Genomic DNA, 27,191 nt, shown 5'->3' with positions numbered 1-27,191 from the left:
CCATTTTCTCTGTCAAAAAGATAGCAATAGTTATAACATGCACTTATAAAAGTAAATTCAATATTTCATATATTAACAAATCAATAAATATATCTTTAAAATAAGACATTAGCCTTAAAAAAGTATTCAAAAATAATTTGCTTGCAACAGTTTAAATAAAAATATATATAATGAAGGCAGCTAAATTTCTAGCCCAGATCTTTAGAGGAAAAGCCATAGGAAGATATTATCTGAAACAGTACACAATGTGTTACATGAGCCCTGCTGGGAAAAAACCTTCTGTTCATAGTCTGGCCTAATGGGAATGTGTGTGTGTTTGTTCACCTGTCAGCCACCTAGTGCTATGGGTTATAGATGTACTTTAGTTGTGTTTGAGAAAGATAACCTTTATTAATGTTATTAATGTTTGATAGGCACTTGAATATAAAGGTTTGCTCAATGCCAGTGTGACTGGACTTCTGAGGATCTTGAAGTACAATAATGAGGGCCCTGCTGGTGCTTACTCTGTGCCTGGTAGCCATGGCTCTGGCCACCTCTCCGGATACTCCTGAAGATCGGGGTCTTATCTTCAATCTGGTAAGAGAATAGAAAGGCCATGTGCATGTGGCTCTGCTGCAGATGCAGAAACACAAATACTTTAGTGCTGTCCTCCCTCTCTGGAGGCACACAGCTGCTGTAAACACACCTATTAATATATCCGTATTGGTTTTCTGGCTAAACGGCATCTGTCGTGTAGAAAAATGGAGAGCTGTGTTTCATCAGTGGGCAGTGTAAGAGCTCCTGCTGCCACCGCCACTCTGGTATCAGCCTGGCCCGCTGTGCTCCACGCGCTGCAGAGAAGGAGAAATGCTCCAAAAAGGTACAGCCACTCACAAATCCATTTGGGCAGTGGACAATATGTGTGCAGCAGCACAGCTCAGTTCAACACAGAACAACACAGCCTGCATTACCTGGTTAAGCCTTTGAAATGTTCTGACCTGTTCTGGGTTTCACATACTCTCTTCATATCTCAATGAGCAGTCACATTGTCTTTTTCTGCATGTGTAAATTGAAAAGCAACAGCAAAAGACAACATTCTTTACAAAATTATTTCTGCTTTTTTGTGTACAAGAAAGCAAAAGTATGAAAGGTTTCATTTAACTTAAAGGTCACTTCAACATTTCATTTAAATTATAGAACATTTCAAAAAACATTAAAAAAAAAAAATTGGCCCAAACAAGGTAGTAAAGTGGGGGTGAATTTCTACTGGTTGTGTTCTCAAAGAAAAGTCAAGGTCATCAGAAATCTTATCTGAACACCGATGTGTAAAAAAACTGATAAATTCTTAAGAGTCAAATCAGGCATGGGGGTAAAGAATGGTCCAGGTTTTAGGTCTGCTTTCCTATAACAGCAATATAACATCACTTTTCCCATAGCAACAATGTTCATTTACAATGCAGTAAATGTAGTGCTCCTGTAGACAGATGTATGCAGATGTTTCTCTTGCAAATATCCTCATAGTGACTGTACAGAGAGAACATTACACAAAGTTAGAATAGGTGCAGGTGTCGAGTTCAACTCCTGAATAAGGTCTGAAGCCATGTGATCGCAGCTCCAGGCGGAGTGCTGATATTTAACGTGTGTGTGTGTGTCTGTCAAGGAAAAGAACTGTGGGATTATATTCTTTGTTATAAAAATAACCTAGACGTTAAAATGACACTATCGTGTTTAGTGGCAGTGCCTGACTGTTTTAAGTCATTCATGAGTTTGCTATTTGTTGTATGTAGGATATGGAGAGATGCAGCTCTCTGATATTTAATCTCCCAACAGACCCTGTATGGTACATATTACTACTGCACATGTGAGAATGGACTCAAGTGCAAAGGTGATGTTTCCATTGGAGGTGCCATTACCAACACCAATTTCGGAATCTGTGTAGACCCCCAACATGCCAACTAAGACTGTCTGGACAGTAAAGAACAAGACAACCTTAGGGCCTCAGTTGTGATGGATGACACAATCGTAAATGCTCCCACTGAAAAATGTAAAGGTCTATGGAACTGGGCATTAGATTAAACTGCAAAATGCCTCACAGAATCAGTCAATAATGCTGAAACATAACAGTATTTGTCCAATGTTCTTATCAAAAGTGAACAGTCAAAATACACATTACCTCAAAATATAGATGATCAGCCATATTGCATGAAACTAATAGGTGGTCATAATCTTGTATTACTTTATAGCCCATTAGTGTAATAGCTTTTTCAGTGGAAAAAGTTAACAAAGGTAATTTGATGATCAAATAAGTATTGGCTGATTGACTACATTTAAGGTAAGTGAAAAATCTGTGTAAAGCTGATTTTTCTCTAAATCATTCCTTTAACATGTCATGCTGCATGTCACGATGACCAGGCCAATGTTCACTTGTACCAGGATCACACTTTCCCATTAAAGTAACTGTATGATGGAATACATTTATGGAACAATATGAACAATAAAGTAATAGAAATCAAACAAAGTTACATTTCTATGTCTGGCCAAGCAATTTTTCTCTTTGTCTTATCTATGGTGGGGTGCAGAGACTGTTTGTATCTGCTGTGCATAAAGATGAGCCACTCACACTAACATGAGTGGGTAGGGTAAGAGAAGGTCAGAATCTGAAGTTCATGCAGGGATGTTTTGTCAGGTTGTCCACTTTGACTCCCCCTGCTGGCTCTCTGCCTTTAAAGCGGGTGAGCAGCACCAGGCAGAGTACTAGGTTTCTTTGAAGACAATGGATTTAATTAAAAAGTAAAGATGGATGCACTGAACATTTGTATCATGAGTAGATCAATAAAACAATATAGAATAGAATAGAATAGAATAGTCCAAACTTCAACATACATATATTAAAAAGTTCACAAAATTGTTCCTCCACACAATTTTTAGTCTTTGCATGCAGTACTTGTATTGAAATTAGCAATCTTGTCCACTTGTCTAAAGTGCATTGTGAATATTGTCCATGTTTACAATGCACTTTAGCAGCTTTTCAAACATGTTTTGTTGCAGGTTGTATAGAATTCAGATTGCAAGTCTACATCCATTCATTGAAATCGAGGAACACAGATATCACAATACTAGGCAATTACATGTATACAATCATGCTGTACAATCAACACTACAATATTTCAAATCGGTTTTAAATGCCTGGACCAGAGGGTGCATTTCAACTTCACCAGAATGTGCAGATGTAATTGACAGGTGTGGTAGCTGGGTGAGCAGCCTGGCAGCTGTTGGATCAAGATGCCGTGAGGCTCTCGTGTGGGTTGCCACAGTGACCAGCGGCTCCAAACAGGCTTCCTGCTCAGATTGACTATCTAGCTGGGCAGTGTGGAGTTAAGGAGAGGAGCATACTGCTGAACAGCCTGGAGTATAGTTAGACAGGCAATAATCAGAGCATGGTTTGGAATAGAGGCAAAAGCACAATAGCAAACAATGGAGTATTGAACCAGACTAGAAAAGATGTTTATATGGGTAACACTCAGTGACACGGTATAGCAAACATACACCATATAAAAACCTGTTTTTACAATGTTCCTAAAACATTTTTTTTTGTTGTTCATTGAAAACCCGCTATAACAATTGGTCAAATCTACCAAGCCTTCAAGGAATATTCTAGTGTTTTTCAACTAAATATATACTGTGTAGCAGGGGTGTTTCTAGAGTATTTCTTATACTTGGGCACACACAAAAAAAATAGGCACAGACAGTGGTATAGCATAAAATTCTGGGGCCTCTCTGAAAGAGGCAGGGTGGAGGCCATATGCAACATCAATAAAATCTAACACAAAATGTCTTAGACATGACATGAGGGAATGTTCTGGAGCATCACTGTAGCACTTGTGGTTATTTATCCAGGTTTTGTGGTATCCATGCCTGATCAGGGAAACTATGCTTACTTTGTATTCAGTGTCGGTAGGCCAGCAGGAATGTGTTACCACAAAATCTTCTGGAAAAGCACTTGAATATATAAAAGAACAAGTACTCTATACCAAAACAGGCTGCAACAATCCCCTGGAGACAAACTGAGCAGTCAAATTTAAGTTGCTCAATGCGAGGCTTACATTTGCCTTCTAAGCTCCGTCACATACATAACAGCATTTCATCCTGCCCTCATCCATTAGAAATACCATGATTATCAGAATTTGAATCAGACAGATACAAGTGCTACAGGAAAAATAATTCATCCATATAAATCATGATCTTATGCTACATTTAATCATGTGCAATATATGCAATAATTTTGTGTGACCAAAGTTTACTTAGTATTACTAAACATTATTGTTGCTCTAACTTTGCTGTGTCTTTGGATGCCCAAATCACCTAACTTACCTTTATGGACATAGAATAAATAAGGCCAGAGTTCTCAAGCATGAGCTAATGAGCTAACTGTTTCCCTTTAAATTGTCAGTAACTGTGCTGGGATCATTAATCTTCTGACATAAAATCAATCCGATTAATCTTGAAGAAGATATTTTTATGATAGTCTACTAATAGTGTTGCACTGTAATAGCTGTAATGGATATTGAACTCCGTCACCTGACACCACAGCTACCTTACAGCCCAGATGATTGTACATGAAATAGTCAGCGCTGTCCCTGACGTGTTTTGTGGCATGCCTCTCAGGATCATGTCCAAAGAATTTACCCTGGTTTAATTAATCACAAATGCTTAGCATAGTGCCAAGAGGCTGTTTGCATAATTAGCCAGGTTACACCTTGGAAACACTCAATTCATTTAAAAGTAGCCTAACCCACAGGCTATTTGACACAGAAAAAAAAGTATTTGTAAGTTTACTTTTGAGATATTTTCAGTTCTATGTCTATTTATTAATGCATTTATGACTAAATGATGTTAAATGTAATGTGACTACTTGCAAATTGAATTGATGGCTAGCCTACTGTAGCGTATCCATTTTGCCAAAATGCTGGCTACTGTCTCACCTACGGGGAAAACGTTAACTTGCTTTCGGTCTTCGGTGTTGACACGACTTGGCATACACATGACATGTATAGACCAGATTTTTTCTCAACTTTTAATTTTCCTTGGCACACCTATCACAGAGGCAAACTGACGCTTAATAACAGATTTACTCTGGAAGTTTGTGTAGACAAGATCAACAGGTGTAAAGCAGTTTGTCAAATAGGACAACAATTTTGATTGTGTTTTTGTCTCTGTGTGTATTAAATAATTGCCCATCCCATCTGAAACTTATATTGCAAAATGCCTTTTGTTTTGGTGTCTATGCGAATATTGTGAAATCTGACGTTGTCACTATTTAAACAAGACACATTTTCTAACCACACTTGATGGATGCTCATCTGTGTACATGTCCCCCAAGGGTCTGCATCAGCTACATGATTGATACTGCTAGTCTGTTCAAGCTGAACCTCAGCTCACTTCAATCTATCACTGGATTTTTATTGCCCAGATCCTGTTGGATTTCATTAGACTTCTTAGCATGAATGAACGGACAGAACAAAAGCTTTGATTTAGCACACACACTAAAGATTTACACCATTAAATATCAGAACTTGGTATTGATGAATGGTGGGGTTAATGTAATGTACTAAGTTCTATGAAGGTAAAAAAAAAAGATGACGCAAGCTTGTTTAGCAGCGATATAGATATATAATCCTCCAAATATAATCTGTTGCATATTTGCATATTTGCATATACTGTTGCATTATTATTATTATTATTCAGCTATTTATTTATTGTTATGTAGCCTCATGTGAAAATGTGCTGCTCTATGTTCACTGTATGTAATTCAGACATTGACGTGTCAGTCTAGATGCTATCACGCCTAAAGATAACAATAAGCACAGACATTTCCAACTCCAGTTTTAGAGGTGTAGATCATATATAATAATCCAAAACCAATGGCAACACTAATAGAGAAAAGCCTCAGGTCATCTTGACAGTGCTGGCAGTTATTGTGTTTATGACCAAAGTTTATCTACACCGAACCCCTTATTTCATCTTCCACTAATAGTTTTACTGTATACAGAGAAATGAAATATTGCTTTTGCATCAGAACTGCAATTACATCTGACACATGGTAAACATGATTAGATCACAGCAGTAAACACTGGATTGCCTGAGGTTATCTTAGCAGTTGCTCACTATAACTCTGTGCTTGAGAAACAAAATCATTTTTTATAATCTTGTTGCTTATTCTCATAAGGTATTTTAACTCTGCTTTTGTGAGCCTCACAGTAATTTACATCTAACCTTCAAAAAGAACAATCTATAACACAATAGGCAACCTAAATTCCACTGGGCAATATGGCAAAAATGTTATGATACATGAAAACATTTTCACCATACACAGTACAGTCTGCACAATTATTTGGCAAGAGAGTATTTTAACCATATCATAATTTTTTATGTGTATTTTTCAACTCCAAGTGGTATAGATTTGAATGCTTATTGGATTTAAGCATATCAAGTGAATTGTATGAGGGAGTGTGTGTAATGAGGGAGGGTGTGTCGTAAAGAGATCAAGATCCTAAATCAAGGTGTGAATAATTATTAGGCAGCTTTTTTTCTCAGGCAAAATGGGCCAAAAGATAGATTTAACTAACTCTGAAAAGTCAAAAATTGTAGAAAGTATTTCAGAGGGATGCAGCACTAAGCTATTGGGGCATGATCACAGAACCATCAAATGTTTTGTTGCAAATAGTCAACAGGGTCACAAGAAACATGTTGAGAAAAAGACACATATTAATGGACAAAGATTTTAGAAGAATCAAACATGAAGTGACCAGGAACCCATTATCCAAAATCAACCCCCAAACCTTCTTCCAATTTTTAGAAGAACACTTTCTTCGAGCAGTGGTACAGGAAAAAGTCTGCATCTTTCAAGAAGACCATGATTTTTATGCAGGACAATGCTCCATCAAATACGTTGAAGTGCTCCATTGCATGGCTAGCCAGGAAAGACCTTAAAGATGAAAGAATAATGACATGGCCCCCTTCCTCACCTGACCTCAACCCTACTGAGAACTTGTGGGCCCTTCTTAAATCGGAGAAGGAAACAATGCAGCTCTCTGAACAGTGTCTGGGAGGATGTGGTTGCTGCTGCACAAAAAGTTGATCATCAACAGATTAAGAAACTGACAGACTTCATGAATGGAAGGTTTATTACTGTTATTGAAAAGAAGGGTGGCTATATTGGTCACTGTTTTTTTTAAATGTCAGAAATGTTTATTTGTAAATTTTGAGTTGTTTATTCTCACTTTAACAGATGACAATAAACAAGTGAGATGGGAACATTTCGGTTTTTCATTTAATTGCATAATAATTCTGCACACTAATAGTTGCCCAATAATTATGCACACACAGATATACTCCTAATAAGCCAAAGTCTCACTTTCACTTTATTAAATATTCAGGTTTGAGGTTTATTAACATTTTGGATTGACCGAGAGCTCTGTAGTTGTTCAATAATAAAATGAATTCTCAAAAATACAACTTGCTTAATAATTGTGCAAACAGTGTATGTATCACAATATTGCCTTTCTAAGGTTGGCCAAAATGCAGAATCACACAATGCAGCAGCAAAGCAATGAACACAAGTCATGTTTTTATCCTTTAGCGATTATAAGCGAAAGACTCCAAAATATTTAAATAAATAACAAAATGGCCCATACAATCAGTGTTCTAAACATTAGGTATATGATGATAATTTACCCAACATTTTGTTACATCATCTACCCCAAGTACAGACTAATACCTTCTGGTTAAGGAATATTGTTATTTAGAGTTGTTTAGTAAGGGATCTGGACTGCCAGGTCACTAAATAACTGTTGAATTGTATTATTCTAAAATGATTTATTTTGCAGTTTTATTAAATGCATTATTGTCAACATAGTTGTTAAATAATATGGTTGCCTTACATATGTCAACTATTACATTCAGAACTGTGTTTGATTTAATCAAACACCATCAGACACAGACACCAGTAAAAAACAACCTTCAGCAGTGTTCCCTCTAGTAGCATGAAGTTCCTAGTGAATTTACTAGTGTGTCTTTGTGTGTGAGGAGTTCTATCCTCTCAGATCAATAGTCTCTGGTCTCTGGTTTCTGCTGTCACCTCATGACCTCTTTGCAGTTTTCTTGGGCAGGACTGCAGCATTGCAGTTTCTTTGTGGGCCTGAGACCAATTTCCTCTCACCTCTCGGTCACATGTGACAAGGCTCATGGCGTCGGCAGAGATGCAAGGGATACCTCTAGGGGCTTCCCTCTCTCTGGCTCAGGTATCAGACACAGGCCTATTTTTGGTCTAGGATGCACAAAGAAGAGTTAGAGTAGCTCAGACTGGATCAGCGTAATAAATCGATTGTGTTTCTTGATGGAAATCATTATTGAACTGAAGCTCAGAGAAAAGAAAGTTCATGCTGTGTAGAGTGATGAAAATGAGGCTTGACAGTCAGTGAAGAAGGAGTTTACTGGTAGTGGTCCATGAGAGGGCACTGTTTCTTTTTGGAAAAAAAACAAGAGTTGGAGAACTCAGCCAGATGAAGTAATAATTCCAATCGTCCTTCTCCAGCTCCGGCCCAATTTTCTCTCTCCCTGCCCTCTAAATTACAGGCACCCTTACAGCATAACTCTCACTCATCAATGTGTTTCATCATGCCACAGGCAACCAAGTGCAATCTCCATGTCCAGCATTACTGGGGATGGCCGTGGTCTGGATGCGCTGCTGCTCCTTTGACCTGGTAATGCCTCCTTGTTTGTCAGCGCTCATCTGTGATGGATAAATCGGGCTCAGCGCCCACACTCCTGATGAGGTTGTGTGTCACCTCAAATGACAGGAGCAAGCCTTCCCACTAGGGCAGCCCTGTCATCATGTTTATGGACAGCTGCTAGCACAGACACTGCAACAGTTTTGCACAATTGCTGGCTTGCATGCAAGTAAACAGCTTTGGCATAGAATGTGCATGGTTACATTATTATTAATGTAAACAGTTGTTAATATCTGGGGAACTTGACCTGCCCCAATTGCTTGAAGTCACAGACCCCTGGTGTCCAGAGTTTAATACACACCCTAAAACTCATCACAGTAACAGTTTTATCAAATGGAGCTTCAGACCAGATGCAAATGAAAACTTCGTCAAGGGTTTTAATTTATTATTCACTGCTAAATTCTGAGTGTTGCTGTTAATAAATTGTGTCAAACTGTGTGTGTGTGTGTGTGTGTGTGTGTGTGTGTGTGTGGGTGTGTGTGTGTGTGTGTGTGTGTGTGTGTGTGTGTGTGTGTGTGTGTGTGGAAGAGCAAACTTTTGCATTTAGGTAATCTCATCCACAGCCAACTTTACGCCGAACTCCAACCTTACACAAATACACATACACACTGTGGTCTCTACATGTCTCATACCTGGTATATCTCACCAGTTTTTGTTGCCGTGCATATGATGATTGCTCAGTTTGGCAAGTTTAGATTGTTCATTTTGAATGACTCAGCTGTCACTTTATCTTCACTCTACTGCTCAGGTCTGGTCAGGATGGACCCCTTGTGTTTCTGAATGCATTTCTCATTCTGCAGTTAGCACTGGATCTCTGTCTGCATGCAAAGTGCTAAGCAGACAAATTCAAAGAGCAGAACATAGACAGAAAGGAAGATCCCATATCAGGAGTTAAGTTGATGCAACAACTAAAGCCCTCATTTTTTCTGTCTCATAAAAGATAATTTTATGAATTTACAGTGTCTTATTTTCTGGGTAATTGAATCATTGTGAAAATGTATTATGATGCTGTGTCATTGCAGTCATTGAGGTAACCTCTGGCCTTATTAACAAAAATGTAACATTAAAATAAATAATTTATGGTGATGCTCAGAAATAGTTCAGAATCATCAGTATGCTGAACTTTAAAGTTTGGGCTCCAAAACAACTTTGAATCAATTTGAAGAATGCCTACACATTTAAGAGTAGACATTCCCACCGGAATCCTCAGAACCACTCCTCACCTTGTCCCAAATTAAAGGTGATGACAGATTGATTTGAAGTATCCAGGTTATCTAAGACTCTAGAGAGAGCCATCTCTCTCTGTAGATAGAGAATCAAAATAATTTCAGCAGCAGTCATGAAGATCTTTGCTGTTGTGATCATAGCATTCATTGTCTAAAAAGAAGCATCAACAATAGTTAAACCTTAGTCATCCTGTTAAACCCAAACTTCAAAGCAAGTCCTATTTTTATCACTAAACTATGTGATAAAACAGCCTGTCAAACCAATGAGAGGAGAAACTTGTAGCACACTTGAAGGTCTGGAGAAAGTATTGCCAACTAATTCAATTAGTTGGCAGTATTGCCAACTAATTCACAAAGTTTCAGGACTTTGTGCTTACTGAAATTGCCTATGGCAGAGTAACCAGTAGAGCAACAAGTTAATTAGCAATGAAGATCAATGAACCTTTCATATATGTTGCATTCACCACTCAAACTCTGAGAAACATAAATCACACAGCACATTATCGGCATAACTTCTGTTAGAAAAGGATAATCGCATACTCATGCGGATAATGTATGAATCTTATATTGAATGTTCAGCACACCTTTTTTCCTCTCTGCTCTGTCAGAATGTTAGTGAGTGGGGCTTCAGAATGAGGGATTCTTCCCGTGATTAAAAAAATTCGATAATGATGGTAATTTTACAGATCCATGTTTAATGCTCAACTGATCCATGCCATCTGCTGTGAAAACCTGACCTGTGGTTTTGCCATTGTGCCATTGATTACAAGTTATCACTGTTTCTATAAGCCAAATGCCCAGTGTTAATCAACACATTTCTGTTTCTAAAATGAAGGCTTATTTTGTCTTATGATAGAATTATTGTGTTTTGAAGTCTCTGATTTCATATTTATCATCTAAATGATAAAGCAGAAATAAAGTTTTAAGATACTGGGAGCTGGGTTTTGATGGTATGTTCCAACACCCCAGTGTTCAGAGACTAGACACAGAAAAAGGCACAGACACACAAACACTGATACAGACACAAACACAAACACAAACACACACACTTACACAAAGTGCGAAAATGTGACTGAAGATTTCCATAAGTAAGGCATTACGTACATTCACGCGATGTGCCTTATGATGTGCAGGTTTCCGAGTGAATGAAATGATGATAATATTCTGATCATCTGTGTATGAGAGAGAGAGAGAGAGAGAGAGAGAGAGAATGTTGATTTGTATATGCATGACCAAAAAGTTAAAATGTTATTATTCTTGCTGTTCCACTTGCATAAGACAACTGCAGAATTCAGACCGTATAAATATCATCAAGGAGGAAGAAAGCGTATGTGTATGTGCATATATGTGTATGTGTGTGTGAGATGGATATATTGCAATGTATTTTTGAGACCAAGGAACTGTTCTATCTTATGTTGAAACAATGTTATTGTGACATTTTGTTACTACAGTTGCAAAATGTTGATAATGGTTTGGCCAGATCTTTGTGTTTATGTGTGTATGTGCATATGCACAAACACATATGTGTATTTCACTCCAGGTACCCCTCTCTTAATAGAGTAATGCAAAAACTGGTGTTTGGTAGAAGGACTTTAGTGGAAACTCCTCCCTCCAAACCAATACATTTTTTTACTTGTGACTACTGCTCTCTGTGACAGGTTTTCAAGCCCTACAAGCACTTCACTCTATACTTGGGTTTTCAGGAAGAAGGCACCAGTTTTTAGAGCAAAGCTGTCCTGACCAACTTTCCTGAGTTCTTTCTTACAGTTTGGCATTCACTCTTCCAGCCACATTCCATTAACTGAAGGGGTCCGCACACGCAAATTGTAGCACACCATAATATTGTGGAATCCTCTCATGGGATTGAGACAGCTGTAGCATTTCTATCATATTGTTGCAATTATTTTCCGCAGTATTGGGAGGAGTGATAGTTGGAACTTATCACTGAATTTACAGAATACACTAGCATGTATTTCACTTGTTTTGAACACCCTCTCCCCAAAACTTTCACCCAAATCCTTTTAATTTAATCTGCAGAGAGGAGTAGCTCCTGTACAGACTCCAAACTTCATTAGCATCGGTTGGTATCCAGCGGTAACAGGATTAGCATCCACTGTTAGCGCCATGTTTACTCCTCTGTCACAGTAGCTCAGTGGAATCTTGACAGCTGGCACTGTGCACTTGAACTGCGAATGAAATGCCTACACAAATGTGCAGAAGGATTTGAATATAATTTTAAAAAATTGCTCTATAGATATAAAAAGGTATAAAAAGACCCCCAGGGTTGTAATTGAAAAGAAGAGGTTTTCAAAAAACAGACCATCTGTCTGATTTAAAGGCTGTCTCTCATAATGTTGGTGATAGTTTGTTATATTTTTCTATTCTTAGGGCATGGTAAAGGCCTCTGACGTTTGTGTTTTTGGGTTTTGTTTAATAGACATTAGCCCACATCTGACATTTCTGACATTCTCTACTGCATAGGAGTTCTCAAGAAGCTTTTGAAAGGAACAAGCAATTTAAAAAAAATCCCAACCTTCAGTTTTTTTCTGGGCTTGCCATTATTTTAACCTCAACTGACACATCTACTATAGAAAGACAGCACAGAAAGGAACAGGAAAGAAGTAATGATTGATGCTTTACGCGCACGTGCGCGCGCGCGCATGTGTGTGTGTGTGTGTGTGCGCGCGCGCGTTTGTGTGTGTGTGTGTGTGTGTGTGTGTGTGTGTGCGCGTCTGTGTGTATGTGTGTGAAGGTTAGCAGGTGGGTGTTTGCATTTGTGTTTGTTTGTGTGGGAGGGACAGACATACTGTAACCTGGACCTTTCTTTAAATTGCATCTATAAAAATGTATTACTTGTTATCCTGGGGTGTTACCAGGCCTGTCATAAGCTTTTATTACATTTTAATATTTGGAGTGTTCTTGCCTAATTTGCTCACATTTGTGTTTGCATAGCATTTTAAATGCATGTAGTGACTCATTCTGCCTATGAACAATATATTTCTTCATTAGTTTCAGTGTCTATTCCCAGGACAGCCCATCTTTGATCTACTAAATTGTCACCCATAATAAAAATATTTCTACACTTGAATACAGTACAACTGGGCTCAGAGGTGGCATATTCATAGCCTCAGAAAAACAAACTAGACTGCTTGTCTTAATATTAATTTGAATATTCTTCCATTTACATCCACTGCTGCCTAGTGATTAGAAATATAGTAAATATGTACACGAAGGCTGAAGGGAAGGCTGAAATTGGGTCAAAATTGCTTCAGAAATAAAAGGAACAACAGAACTCAATCAAGTAGCCCAGTTGTCTCACATCCCAGCCAATCTGAATAAATCCTCATCAGATTTCAAGAGCCATTCTATAATATGCCAGAAGATCTAGATGTTTCAGGTCTGTTGTTGCTAAAATCAAGTCATTTTTTTTACAGTGGCACTGACACGCTGTGGAAACAACACACAAGTGTAGGAGCATGCTTGATGTTAATGAGCACTATCTCCCCATGCATTTATGGAACATGTCTCTTACCTCTGAGCTTTTTAATCTAGTCCTAAGGGACCAGCAGGCAGAGCTCGCTCTTGTTCTGTCTCAGCTTCTTTTGTACATGTACTGAACATTCAAGGTGTTCTGGGAGTTTGGAGCAAAGGAAATGCGAGGCCTAGCTGAGGGTCTCTGAGGACTGAATCAAGAACCTCTGTCCTACCTAATGGCTGGCTTCCCACTCAGACAGAACAGACAGTTGTCCTACACTGCTGGCAGGCTGGGAGTTGGGCCAATAATCTGAAAAAAATAATAACCGACACAACTTTGTTTGTTTATGATACTCATGTTAAATCAGTGAGCTTAGAGAGATCCGGGTGAATTGCTAATGGGGGATTTGTTGTTCCTTCCCCTTAGGCTCTAAAGGAAACTGAAGTTACATGCTCTCTTTCTCAGAGAGCTGTAGTAAGGGAAGGGTAAATGAAAGAGTTGCCCGTCAATCAGTCATGGTATTGTTATATGAATAAATGATGTGTGTGCACATTTGATCTTTTATCCACCAGAGGTTTTATGTGTCCATGTGATGTGATTATAAATTGACGCTGTTACCTGGGCTCTCTGTAGAGCTCTGCATTGAAATCGAAAAACGTCATCCATCATCATCAATTTATTCCTTAAAACAAATATAGATAAATTTTTGACCAACCCTCTTCATGTTCAGGCGTATCTGATGTCAAGTGTAAAGGTCTTTTCTCTAACCACAACATCACAAGTCTGTGAAGACAAAGGCTGTACACACGTCCTCTGTCACATATAAATCCATTTATTTGGAATTACTGGCTTTGGTTTATTGCTGTGTGCCCAAATACTCTCAAGAATACTTCTGACTGTGCAACGTGACAATGCATACGTCTGACTGGCTAGACTGTTGCCTGGTTTCATTATTGAGACGACACGATGAGAATTTGGAGTCAAATTCCGGCTCTAGAGTGCAGAAGCTCTGCTGAGCCTTAAGCAAGTCTGTAACTCCTCTACTTGCAATCTTTGCACCTTGTTCTTGATACAATATCCGTGACGATCTTCTAAATACTACCTTCTAAGTGTAGCTATTTCATCAGTTCTGAGAAATGTTATTTTTGTTTTTGAAATACTCAAGAGATGTTTGCTTGTGTAAAACATTGCCAATAGGAGGATATCTATTGTTACACACCTTCAGATTATTCTTGTGTTTCTCAGACATGACTGACACAAATGCTATGTGTGGCTCTCATGGTGAACATTCTGATATACTGAATAAGCCCTATTACACTCACTTCTTTTCAGCAACTGCTCCCCATCCCTGATAAGCTCCTGACAAGCCCTAATGACAGACCATTCTCTAATCGGGTTGAAAAACCAGAGTCATTGATTTAGTGTCATGCACACTAGTCACAGAAGAGTTTAATCACTACAGCCTAGTGAAGGAATTCCCAGCTCTAATCCAGCAGGGACACAGCACTCAGCAATTTTGCATTGCCCCAGCTAATTATAAAAGACATGGGCATCACTGAACTAGTTAGGGCCCCTTGAGTGACCTAATACAGCTGCTGCACCCCATATTGTGTTAGTTTCTGTCTTTACCAGGATGGACTTGCTCAATCAAAAAGATGATTTCTTATACCATAGGATTAGAACAAATAGATCTCAGTGCTGATGGGGAATACGGAAGGGTTCATTGCAGGATTAAGTCCACGTCCATCATGCTTCCCTTGTCTCATAATTGAATCTGCAATATTCTCTAACATTCCTCACATCAGGAGAAATGTGACTACTTCCCTTTCTATGAGTTTGGTTTTCACTGTGCTGGAATTTAGAGCACAAACAAGAAGCAAAAAAGAAAGAAATTGAATGACTTCCAGTCACTTTATGGCTTACAGTTTCATCTATATCCTCTGTGAAAAAGGAAAACAGATATAAACAGAGGGGTCGTGAGTGCTGATTCCATAATGATTCATCAGTGATGTTGGGGAGTGATATTTTAAAGTGAGATTAGCGTCAGATTATATACAAATCAAGTCATAGTATATAATTCTACTCTGTGTTAGAATCAGATACAAGGCCACACCTCATTCCATTATTGTTTTGATAGTCTTTTTTCCTTGTCAGAAACGAGGCCCGCCTCAGGCAGTCTCCCTCTGAGTTACACCATTTTGGTATCTTGCTCTGCACAGTAACAGATGGAAAGAGCATTAGGTGGAGTCACCGTCGAGAGGTGCGATGGAACGCCGAATTTCCCGCCTTTCAGTCAAGCTAACAGACAACCATTTGCTTACTAACCTTCTCGTTTCGGGTTCTCTATTTTCCAGGCGCGCTCGGTTTTCTGTCTTTTCTCACAATGTGTGGGTAACATACGCGTCCGAGAGGATGGGAAAGACAAACGTTTCATTCCTTTTTAATGGTCTCTGCGGCATGATCAAGCATCATTCAGATAGCAGTGGCAGCGTTGTGGTGCGTCCGTCGTTACGACAGTAACACCGTCTCCATGAAGTTGCCTGTGGCTGTCTGGAAGAAGTCGGCCAAATAGTGTCTTCTCACACTTTGGAGACAGGACGCTCTGGAAAATAGCTATCTGTTTGGCACAAAACAATTATTACCAAATTGCAGAAATGTTTGAAATTTGTTTGCAGTCTTCAATTTTATTATCTGAAAAAGCCACGTTTATATTTTTAAAATATTGTATTCGCCCATATAAATTGTGAGCTCACATTTTGACGGCTCTTAATGTACAATCATTGGGCTCCCCCTTGGATACAGCCTATGCTACTATTACATGAATAAATCAGTACAACCCCACCAGAACGACGATTCAAAGGGAAAACTCGTTGAGCCCCACAGGAATGTGGATTGTGATCAGGGCGTTTGGCGAAGCCCTCGACGAAATTGGGTTCAAACCGAGAAAAAAAATAACCGAATTACATGTCTGTCCTGATCCCTCTCAGTTCAAGAGGCACGGAAACAGACGCAATCCAACCGCTGTGATAGAAAACTCACATTCTCAACAACACCGTTATTTGAGCAGTAGAGCTGCCCCCCCGGCATGCCCACACAAGCACACTGACATTATCCTTCTCTACATTCCTTGATGTTTCTCTTTGACGCATGCACGAACGCACGCACACACACACACACACACACACACACACACACACACACACACACACACACACACACACACACACACACACACACACACACACAGGCTAATAGAATACCACAAGCATTTTCTGGGGGTGGGGGGTTGCATTTTGGTGATCGGGAGAAAAGCCGAGGCTTCTTTTACAGACCTCCCTGTAGGACCCTTGGTTTGTTCCCTGCTGAGGATCACTCCGGAGTGAACTGATTCCTCCTGTTGAGCGCCTATCTGCGCCTGTTAGCTCCTTTAATGCCCTTCCCTATCAGTACCACGTACAGAACAAACAGCTGCCTAGAGGCGAACCATCAAGAAGCTATTTACCTCATCCTCCGCTTCAGTAAGCAGGTAGACTCATTCTTTCATGCAAGATATGAACATGTTTTCGGGTTATATGCAACAGATTTAGAATGACCTTAATCGGCAAATTATCAGCCTAATACAACTCTCACATCCACTTCCTTTAAAGCACTTTCAGTACTACAGACCACACATCTTACCGGCTTAGAACTATTTCAGGATCTTAAATAGTCCTATTTTTTAAGATACGGCAGAAAACAATTCTCACAGTAGCACTGAAGGCAGAGCTATACATCCAGTTTCATCCCACAAATACTCTCATGTTTATGCATTCAAAAGCATTCTTATGTATATCTTATTTACTACATGATAGGCTAACAATAATTTTGCAAGATTCATATTGTTCTTTGTGGTAACACTGGGAGTTAACTTGCACAGTCCAATTAAGCATAACGACGCTTACCCGGAAAGCAGAGGGAGCTGTCCATAACTGTGGTGCTGAAAATTGGTAACGCCAGAGACTGTCCGCAGATGGTGTGGACTTTTATCCAAGCGTGCGTAAATTTCCTTTTAGACTAAATCCAAACTGATTATGCCGAGGATATGCCTGGCTTTTAATTATAAATAATGCATTCAGGGCGACTCGGCATGATCTAAATTTTAATAGAATAAAGTGTCACTTTTACTTTGGTTCATTTAAACATATGCTATTTTGGACTAAGTATTGTGGTGTTAGGCGTAGCCCTATTACTAGATCAGTTTCGACGCTATAGGGCACTTAAATTTCCAGGCTCTATAAGGGAAAACTTATAAAGAAAGACAGATATAACATCAAAGGTGTGTGGATTATAGTGTGTTCTGCTGGTGTTGTAAATAGCTGGGGAAAGTGTGGCTTAAGCAATAATGAGCCATAGCCGCACATCGATAATGTGATGCTGCATTGAGCGGCAGTCTCAACGCAGCGAGCATGTGAAAGAATGCGAAAGGGGTGGAGTTCTGTTCTTTGACTTTCCGAACGGTCCATCGGGAATAGAGAGCTCTCTTCTCTGCGAGAGCTTTAAGTGCATTCTTTCACATTCCTCTGTAACATTCTTGGCATCGGTCTCACTTCCACTTTGTTCGGTTTTATTTTGCAGAGCGTATCAAGGCTGAGTCTGTTCACCGTCAGCGCAGATAACTATTCTCTCACGCTCTACTGCGCTCCGCGTGCGTATCCGCGCCTAGCCTAAGGGTAAGTCGAAAACCTCCATTCGGAGCCAGCGCAGTGAAACTGTGCGAGGTGGACAACTTCCCCGCAGTCCCAGCGTCCATGGAGGGAGATGTTATGGACAAGCTGGAGGAAATGGCCTCGGTGTGCGAGTTCGACCCCATCACCGGGAATATCCCCGCCACTAAAGTGGAAATCTCCGTCTCTTGCAGGTACAGTGCCGTAGAACTAAATCGCTTTTGCGTTCCTGCAAGAAGAATTGGTTTACAATTTTATTGAAATTGCTGTGTTAGTAAATGGAAAACAATTCAACTGAATGTCAGGTATCAGTTAGTTTTGAACTGTTTTGTTATTTATTTATTTATTCTTCATGATATTACTCGGTTTGAGAGCTCTTATATGGTGCATTATAGTCTGCCCAAAAAGTTGCGGAATCATCCTGCTCAACAATTAAATTGATAAAAAAATAAAAATAAAGACACAATATGAATATTAACTGTATAATAGAAAATAACATTTTTACTGTTTTAAACTTTTGTTTATTGTATTCAACATTTGCCAACCATGTGTTGTCATATGGTCCTGTGTTTCCACATGGTGACGAGGTTAAGACATGCTAAGGAATGAAGAGTAGACTCTTTCTCATATCTGGCAGTCTAGATGTTGTGTGATGATGGCAAGGGGTTGCTTGCTGACAGTCAGGGTGTTTCCTAACATAAGATACTTAGTCTTATTGTGTGGTAGACAAAGCAAGCCATCCATTTGACTAGTACATTTCAGCTATACCTGCCCATATATTTAAACATTAGTACATTTTCTCATTTAGATGTATGGCTTTGATATTTATGAGTCAGATTTAGAGCAAAACATGTTTCCATATCCAACTCCCTGGTCTAATTGAATATAAATACACTACAGCCAATTGGGGGATATTTTTCTTGTCCTATATTTTCACTGTATGTTGATGCAGTGTACTCTTTGTGGAACAAGCAAATTACTGCTCAGTTATTATTATTTTTTTTTTCCATGGCATATGTGTGTTTACTCATGATGATAAGAATACCTCCAATTAAGTCTTCTTTCATGATAAAAGTCAGAGATGCAAGTGGTATGAAATTCAATCTCCTTCATGCAGCCTTGCTATCAAGATCTCAGTCAGCCAAATTGCTTGGAGTAATGGGTTGGGCTGCTGGTGTGGGGTTTTCAATCATCTTGAGGAGAAATGGATACAGCTGGCAGATGTAATGTCTACTTTGCTTCAGTAATAGACACTCAAAGTAAATTATACACTGCAGCCCAATTTATACCTAATGATATTACTAAAATCCACAACCAGACTGTCCAAATCATTTGTTGTGCACTAATAAGAGCTGTTTTCTCTTCTGAATCAAAAACTGACTAACTTTTCATCTTAATTTGCCTTGAGCATTTTGTAATTTGAGAACAACTGAGAGGATGTGGATGTAATTGGGTGTAATTATAAACTGGATGCCCTAAACAGACAGTTTTAAATGTATTTGTTGGAAAACCTAAAAATGAAAATGAGATACCAGCAGTTTTGTATTAGTAGCAGCTTTCCTCCTAAATGTAATGTCTAAATGCTGTTGTAGTGATACTGAAATCCTCTGTAAACACCTGCACATATGTCTATAAAGTGTTTCTCTGACACTGTAATAAGCCAGGACATAGTGAGGTCAGGGATTGTGTGCACTTGTCTCCTGTAATTATGTTAGTGCAGGCCGGGAGGCTGGAGATGCAGCCAGACATAGAATAAAATTGCTGTCCGTGCCCCCTCCAGATCTTCTCATAACCTGCTGCTGATGTTATTGGGCTGACAAACTAGGAAGACTGAACTAGATAACCCTTGTATTACTGGCCGTTCTGTGGTGCAGTAATACAGGATATTTATTGGCTGCAATTATGCTGTGCATTCAGGTGGGCTGGAATTTTGATGTACTTAGAGAATAGCAGGATTAAGAGTCACAGGATTAAAGGTTTGGGTCCTTGTTTCGCTAAGTATATGCAGATAGCATGATGCATTGAACCTTATATTAAGTACCAAAAGCAGGACTACATGCATCTAAAACATTCCTTTGGAAGTTTTGGATAGCCTTTTCTTAAAACCATGCGATTTTTAAATCTCCTGCATACAGATACAATGCAAAGTACACATAGGCTGAATCTCTCTTTCCCCTGCAGAGCATGGTGTAGGGGCTGAGGAAGGGCACCTGGCACCAGGCTTAGTGTGCTCAGATGTGAGTGAAGAAACAGGGACTGAATAATTCATGTGCTTCGTGCGTGAAGGTAAAATGGAGCATAATGATAAACGTTAGGTTGGTGCACTCTTGGTCGACTTGGTACTGTTACACTGACCTTTGACCTGTACCTTAACCCATATGCAAAGCTTCTAAAAGAAAAAAGCTGAACCACCAAAGTGGTTTCATCTCTGCCTATCAGCACTACACCAAAGCAGAGGAAGATGTGTCTTCCAGTCATTTTACCTGATACAATACCAAGAAATCATCTTATACCAAGAGAAGAAAAATTGTGGTAACTGATCCACATATGTATAAGTCAGGAAAAAACCCATTAAATCACTGTTCATTTTTCTCCTTTTTATTTATAAATGTTTTATTGTGTTTGTGAGTGTAGATCTTTGTTAACATAAGTTAGCTGGCTACTGGTCTGTCACCCTGCTAGAACCATAGACACAAGGAGTGCCTCCATCATGAACTGGCAGAAGAGTGGCACCCCTATTGGTCTGGCAACTCTGCCCTGCCTACGCGTTGGCCCTGTATGCCTTGACTGGGATTTGACACAACAACCCCCTCCAACTCACATGTCCTATCTTATTATTTCAGTTTCAAATTCCATGCAGTTTAGACAAGCACAATTCATTATTTTCAGGCACAGGAAAAGAACAGTTAGGAAATAACACCAGAAACATGTCCTTTTCATAATTTTTAAGTGTCTTTTTTCTTGAGCATTGTTTTACCCCACTAGTCAGAATGACAATTGCATTCACTGGTAGAACCTGCATGTTGTGAATTGCTTCCTTTGATTAAACATGACATGTCCTCACCTTTTTAACTGAAAAATGTCTTACTGTCCAAGATCATACAACTGCTGAGTAATATCTTTGCCTCTGGCTGATGTTGAGAAACTGGAAAACAACATGGCAAAGATGAATACCAGGACATCCTGTAAGGTGTCTGGGAGAGGTTATTTTTTTACACTGTTTCACTGAATTATGGGATTCATGTTTTCCTCTGTTTCCCTGATAGAAAGAACCAAACACCATTATGTACAATTACCATAATATGACAGATATCTAATGCCTGTTGATATATACACTAAACACATTTTATTTTATTAGCAGTTATGCATTAGTCTTACACACCAAAACAGCTTGACAATTATATGTTCCCTTTGTGGAGGACAGGGGATGGGAGTGAAATGGATTGTTGTCTGATACTGAACCATAAGTGTTGAGTACAGCCATGGCATGTGGTGTGGACAATTATGATGATTTGATTTATATTCAAAGAAGCAATCCATGTCATTATAAAGTGGCTCCTGAACCTAAGCTCTCATCATTCTTTCTGAGGGGTGGCATAAAACTGTGACAACAAGAGTACCCTTAAAGGTAATGTAATTTGACACTTAACCATAACATATACGATACGTACTTCTCTCAGGTCTGTGAGCATCACACTGTGTGCCCCTTCGCTTATTAGCCTAACAGTAGAAGGCTCAGTGACTCGGTGGAGAAATTTCATCGCACCCTCTGGCAAATTCCCACATTTGCTGGTGAGCTTCTGTTTCTTTGCAGCTTCTTGGCTGCCTTCTGCCTCTGCCCTGTCCATATGCAGGTGTGGCAAATGAGAGGGCGCTTCAACTCTTTACTGTTCTTTGTTTGCTGTTACTGGACTGTTGTGCAGTATCTGTGCTTGAACAATTTGCTTGTCTCTCTGTCCGAGAGACATTAAAAGCATGAACCGAGTCACATTATGTTAAACTTCCCACTTCTCCCTACCACAGTGCACAAAGATTTAGTGTGACAGCTTATAGAGTGCATTGCCTTTTTCCACTGATTTCTGCTGCTCACTTTATTTGTCAGCTCTGTGCAGTGACAATGCTAATTATGCTCAGACTTAATTACTTAGGATGGCACAAAGTGAGACGACTAAGAATGCGTTCCACAAACGAAAAAAAGTCATTAGTTGTATCCTACACATGAATGACAGAGATTGTCTTTCCTCAGGGGATAATTTTTCAGCCAGATGGTTATTGCACAACCTGAAATGGCATGGGTTCAAAGTGCCCTTGGGGTCTTGGGATAAATGAAAGTTGTTTTTTTTTTTTTTTTAATGGCTCAGTGGTTTTTAAAGACACATTTTTTTATCAGATTTTTCTTTGTCCTGGTTGGGGTGTAGCAAGCCTATGTTGAGCCATGTTGCTTTCAGCTCTTCTCTTTGTCAGTTTCATGTTCTTAGAACATGCATCTCTGGATTCTCATTGGACCAACACTCAGTGCTGTTCATAACAGCCAAGTGCTCATCCAGACTCTTGTTACCATGGAGTGGGGGCACAGCAGATGATATCACTTCCAATTTTGGGGATATTTAGATTAGCAAGTGCAGAGCTTGAATAGGGAATCGAATGAATAATTATCCATGAACAAAAAAGATGCATGAGAAAGAAAGAGAAACAGAGATAGAGAGAGAATAGCACATTTCCCCCAAGGGTGGGTCGAGGGGAATTCTAATCTCATTTTCAGTTGTGATATTTGCTGTGTATTGAGCATTGTGCTGTACAGGCTGTTTTTTTTTTCTTTGACAGTTAAGTTACAGTGATAAAATTGCCAATATTTCTTCAAGAATAATTCTGTAGTATATCTTTAGTTGTATGATAATAGTGTTTCCCTCACAATTTACAGGGTGTTGAAAGGACATACAATTTTGTCATTATTGGTTTTGATAGACCTGCTATTGGGAGCTTAAAATGCTTAATGGCTTTAAGCAATAGATCTGTCTGTCCTCATGAACATCTTTGAGGGGAACCTCTGTTACAAGGAGTAACCACCAACCAAAGGTGGGGAAACCCCCCAAATCTGCTGCAGGGAAGGTCATTGGCCATGGTGAGGATGGGGCCAGTTGTTAACAATAATAGCAGATGTGCACTTTTCCCTCGCGTGCACACTCAAATGTGTGCTTGTGAGCTTGTGTGTCTGAGTTTAGATGAAAGAGGGTGTTGCTTCACAAAAATCAAAGCAAATAAGGCCCTACACACCCAATTCCCATGTGAGGCCTTGTAGACTCTGAAGATTCTGACATGCGTGAGAGTCAGGCTGTGACATGTGATTAAGCAGGTTAATCACATGTCAGATATTATGCTTATACTTTAAATATGACTACAATCTTTTATAAAAATCTTTTGTTTCAAATGCCAATAAACTCACAATAACACCAAAAGATGCTGATTTGCTTGATATTTATAGGCAAACATTAAAAATCCTGTCAAAAAATTCTATTCATGGTCATTAGGAAGGGACTCATGGGTGCTGCTGAAGCCACTCATTGGTTTGTATCTTCATTTCCCTTAAGCTATGTAATACTCTTTACACATTTAGTTGGCAGTAAAACATAATACCACAAAGTGTCAACTAAAATGTTATTCTTCACTAACATTATATTTGTACTTGTCTTTTCATTTATGCATAGGTTATAATACCTTACACACAAAGGCCATTTGCTCTTTCTCAGATCCATATTAGTCTTTGAAGAGCCATTTCAATTAATCAGTGACAATTATTTTTCTTTACTGCTCAAACTTAAAACCCCTAAGGCTTAAGATTAACCTCAACACTGCAGACTCATGAATCAAAAAATGTGTGGCAGTAATTCTCTGAAAATGAGAGTCATTTATCATTCCTCTATAAGATTTAGGTACTGTATTTGTTTCCCAACACAGTAATAAACCATGGCAAAGACTAATCTTATCATTGGGACCATATAGCTATGCCCTTGGGCTATTGTGGAAGACAGATATAAAGTTTCACAATAAAGTAAGTTAAGCAGTGTTTAGGGTTTAATTACATTGTATGAATAATATGTTGTTGATTAGTTGGAGAAGTACTGACATTGTTGTTTCATCATCACACTTCTAAAACCGAAGAGCAAGGTGGTGCACTGTGCCCTGCTCATCAAGATAATGAAACTTCCTAATGGGAATTCTCCTTCCTGAAAGAAACTGCACGTGTGTGATGCAACACACACACACACACACACACACACACACACACACACACACACACACACACACACAGTCAAATTTCTTAATAACAGCCTGGTAAGATGCTGGTGCTTAGCTCAAAATTGTGCTGGGCTGTTCATCCTCACCGTGCACTCTGGGGAAACACTTTAGTTCTTTGGTTTGCCATTTTGCCTCAGCCATACCTTGTGTTTTATATGCCATTGATCAAATTGTCTTAATGATGAACTCGGTGCTGTTGCTCTAAGTCTCTTGTGACAGTAGCACAACACCAATCTGCACTAACCTCAACAGAAGATTTCTTTTCCCCGGGCAACACAATAAAACAACCTTTCTCACTCTGATACATCAAAGTTTTTTTACTTTTTTGCTGAAACGCATCCTAAAAGTTCCCACTTGGCCAGTTAGTCCTTAGCTAGGGTGTCCTACTTCTCCATCTCTTGAATCATGCCTTCTGCCTCTTTGAACCAATAAGACATCAAGCACCTGCTGAGGAGGTTAAAGTCTATTTTGATCTATCTGGCTGAAATAGCTTCTCCCTGTGCAAAGGTGCCAATTACAGTGCCATTGGGTTCTTGGAGAGTGTGAATGAGAGGGGAATAGGATCACAGGACTAGCAGTGTGAGACTGGAGATTTGAAGAGGAAAACGAACTGCTTTGGTATGCCAAAACCATCCTTGACACAAAAACGTGCTGGAACATTTACATTTACATTTATGGAAATTTAATAGACTCTCTTATAGAGAGCAACTTACAAAAGTGCGTTAGTTTTAAGTTTCCTTAGCTTGAGTCAATATTATTATTATTATTATTAGTTACATGTATATAGTGCCTTTCTCAAACTCAAGGATGCTTTACAGACAGATACAATCACTCAGAGTCAAAAGATACCTTAACCAAAACACTGCCAGAACCAAATGTCACAGCTGAAATCTAAAATGACAGCTACAATACAATACAAAACAATGCTATAGGAAACATCACAATTAAACAACACAAACAAGTGCAAATATAAATCTTTGATTAAAGTGCTTTTCAAAGAGATGAGTCTTCAGTCACCTCTTAAAGGCTGTTTAAAGTAAGGGGCTCCATTGCTCAGACTGCCAGTAGAAGTTCGTTCCACAGGATGCTAATACACAGAAGATGCTTGATGTTCGTTTTTCATGAATCCTGAAACATGGTGGGTGAAGCCAGGCCATGCTTGAAGTGCTCAAGATAAAGACTGGGGATTGACAATTGCCATCAGGGAGAAGGGAGCAGGTGCATTTTTGGCCTTGTAGGTAAGCATCAGAGTTTTAAATCTGAAACAAGCAGTTACAGGAAGCCAGTGAAGTGAACAGAGTAGTGGAGTTACATGGAAAAATCTAGGAGTGTTGAAGACCATCTGTGCTTCAGCATTCTGGATCAGTTGTAAAGGCCTGAGGGCATGCATAGGAAGAACCACCAGGAGTGAGTTGGAATAGTCAAACCTGGAGATGACCAGAGACTGAACAAGCACCTGGCTGGCTTTCTTAGAGAGAAAAGTGTGATTCTCCAAATGCTGAATAGAAGAAACCTGTATAACTGGGTCATGTTTTTCATAAGATTTGATTATACCAAGGTTTCATGCATTCTCAGATGGAGTGATTAATGAGTTCTCAAAATAGGTGGCAAAAGTCCACTGAGGAACTGTTCCTCCATGGATGTGTAGCAGTTTGGTCTTGCTGGGATCCAGTTTTAGGTGGTGCGTTGCCATTCATGGTGAAAGGTTCATCAAACTTGCTGAGATACGGTAAGAAACCTGCAGGTTTAATTGGACATCACTGGCATAGCAATGGTAGGAGAATCCAATTCATCACCAGGAGAGCAAATGTAAAAAAAAAGGGAAAGAGAACCCTGGACTTATGGGACACTGGTGGAGAGTCTACATGGACAGGATGTGGATCCCTTTCATGTTACCTGATAAGAGAATCTCTCTAGGTGGGACTCTTTTCTGAGCTGGCGATTCCTAGGTCAGAGAGGTCTGACATGAAAATCTTGTGGTTCACCAAGTCGAAGGCAACAAGAAAGAAGAATCATGACGGATGACAGTTTGGCTGATCTAGCCACATTAAACTTCTCCATCATTGCAAGTAATTTCAGTAGACTGTAGAGGATTGAAGCCAGACTCATTAGGATCCTGGAGATAGTTCTGGATGAGGAAGAGAGACAACTGATTGTAGACAGCCCACTTAAAAAGCTTTGAAACAAAAGAAAGGAGAGATACTGGTCAGTAGTTGTTAAAGCTGTTTTGTGCAGGTTCCTTCGGTATGGATTCCACCCTGGTAGTCTTGAAGGCAGAAGGTATGTGACCTAATAATAGAGAAATATTTATGATAGGAATGATGAAGGGGAGCAGATCCTGTGAGATTAAATGTGGATGGGATAGGGTCCAGTGGGCAGGCAGTTGGATTGCTGGATGCCAGTCAAGAGCCTGCAATTTTAAATTTCATTCATACATTTGGATCACAGACTGTCAGTCTGTAAGTACTTTTCATCTAGCTGCATGTTTATGGTAATGCTGGTCATCCCAAGAGTTAGTACTACACATACCAGACAAAAACTACCTTTAGGTGGTTGGCTTCATACCCATCCACGTTGTAATTTCCCAGGTTATAATTTGATAGAGTTTATAATCGGTAATCAGGAAGTAAAACTGAAATTTATGTTAAATTAAAATGTAAGTGTATTATATACACTTCTGTACTGCCAGACAAAATTTTTTACTTCTTTGTTAGTTCAGTTC

At 39.3% G+C, this 27,191-nt stretch overlaps 2 protein-coding genes across 5 annotated transcripts in view; both read left to right on the top strand.

The window, feature by feature from the left end:
* Positions 1 to 422: 422 nt before the first annotated feature.
* Positions 423 to 2,492, top strand: LOC113590099 (colipase). The gene is made up of 3 exons (XM_027030070.3): positions 423 to 576; positions 737 to 859; positions 1,810 to 2,492. Exons 1-3 carry the CDS (start codon positions 481 to 483, stop codon positions 1,936 to 1,938), a joined length of 348 nt encoding a protein of 115 aa, XP_026885871.2. The 5' UTR covers positions 423 to 480; the 3' UTR covers positions 1,939 to 2,492.
* Positions 2,493 to 17,992: 15,500 nt separating this feature from the next.
* The window catches only part of cpne5a (copine Va), a 56,000-nt gene continuing 46,801 nt past the window's right edge, over positions 17,993 to 27,191 (top strand). For all 4 annotated transcript variants that reach the window (XR_014119923.1, XR_014119922.1, XM_027030079.3 and 1 more), the window contains exon 1: positions 17,993 to 18,366. Coding sequence is in view for 2 of the 4 variants with exons in the window: in XM_027030079.3 (XP_026885880.1) it covers positions 18,257 to 18,366 (110 nt within the window). In the remaining 2 variants the exon portion in view is untranslated. The remainder of the gene's footprint in view (positions 18,367 to 27,191) is intronic.

The sequence above is a fragment of the Electrophorus electricus genome, chromosome 25 (genome assembly GCF_041902795.1).
Source record: "Electrophorus electricus isolate QZ-2024a chromosome 25, ASM4190279v1, whole genome shotgun sequence".
In the NCBI taxonomy this organism is placed as follows: domain Eukaryota; kingdom Metazoa; phylum Chordata; class Actinopteri; order Gymnotiformes; family Gymnotidae; genus Electrophorus; species Electrophorus electricus.
This window is presented reverse-complemented; position numbering and strand designations above follow the sequence as displayed.

Bases quoted from the DNA above. Each gene is read 5' to 3' on its own strand.
- LOC113590099 (XM_027030070.3), top strand. From the start codon at position 481: ATGAGGGCCCTGCTGGTGCTTACTCTGTGCCTGGTAGCCATGGCTCTG. The intron at 577-736 runs GTAAGAGAATAG...TCTGTCGTGTAG, and splicing joins GGGGTCTTATCTTCAATCTG to AAAAATGGAGAGCTGTGTTT. The intron at 860-1,809 runs GTACAGCCACTC...ATCTCCCAACAG, and splicing joins AGGAGAAATGCTCCAAAAAG to ACCCTGTATGGTACATATTA.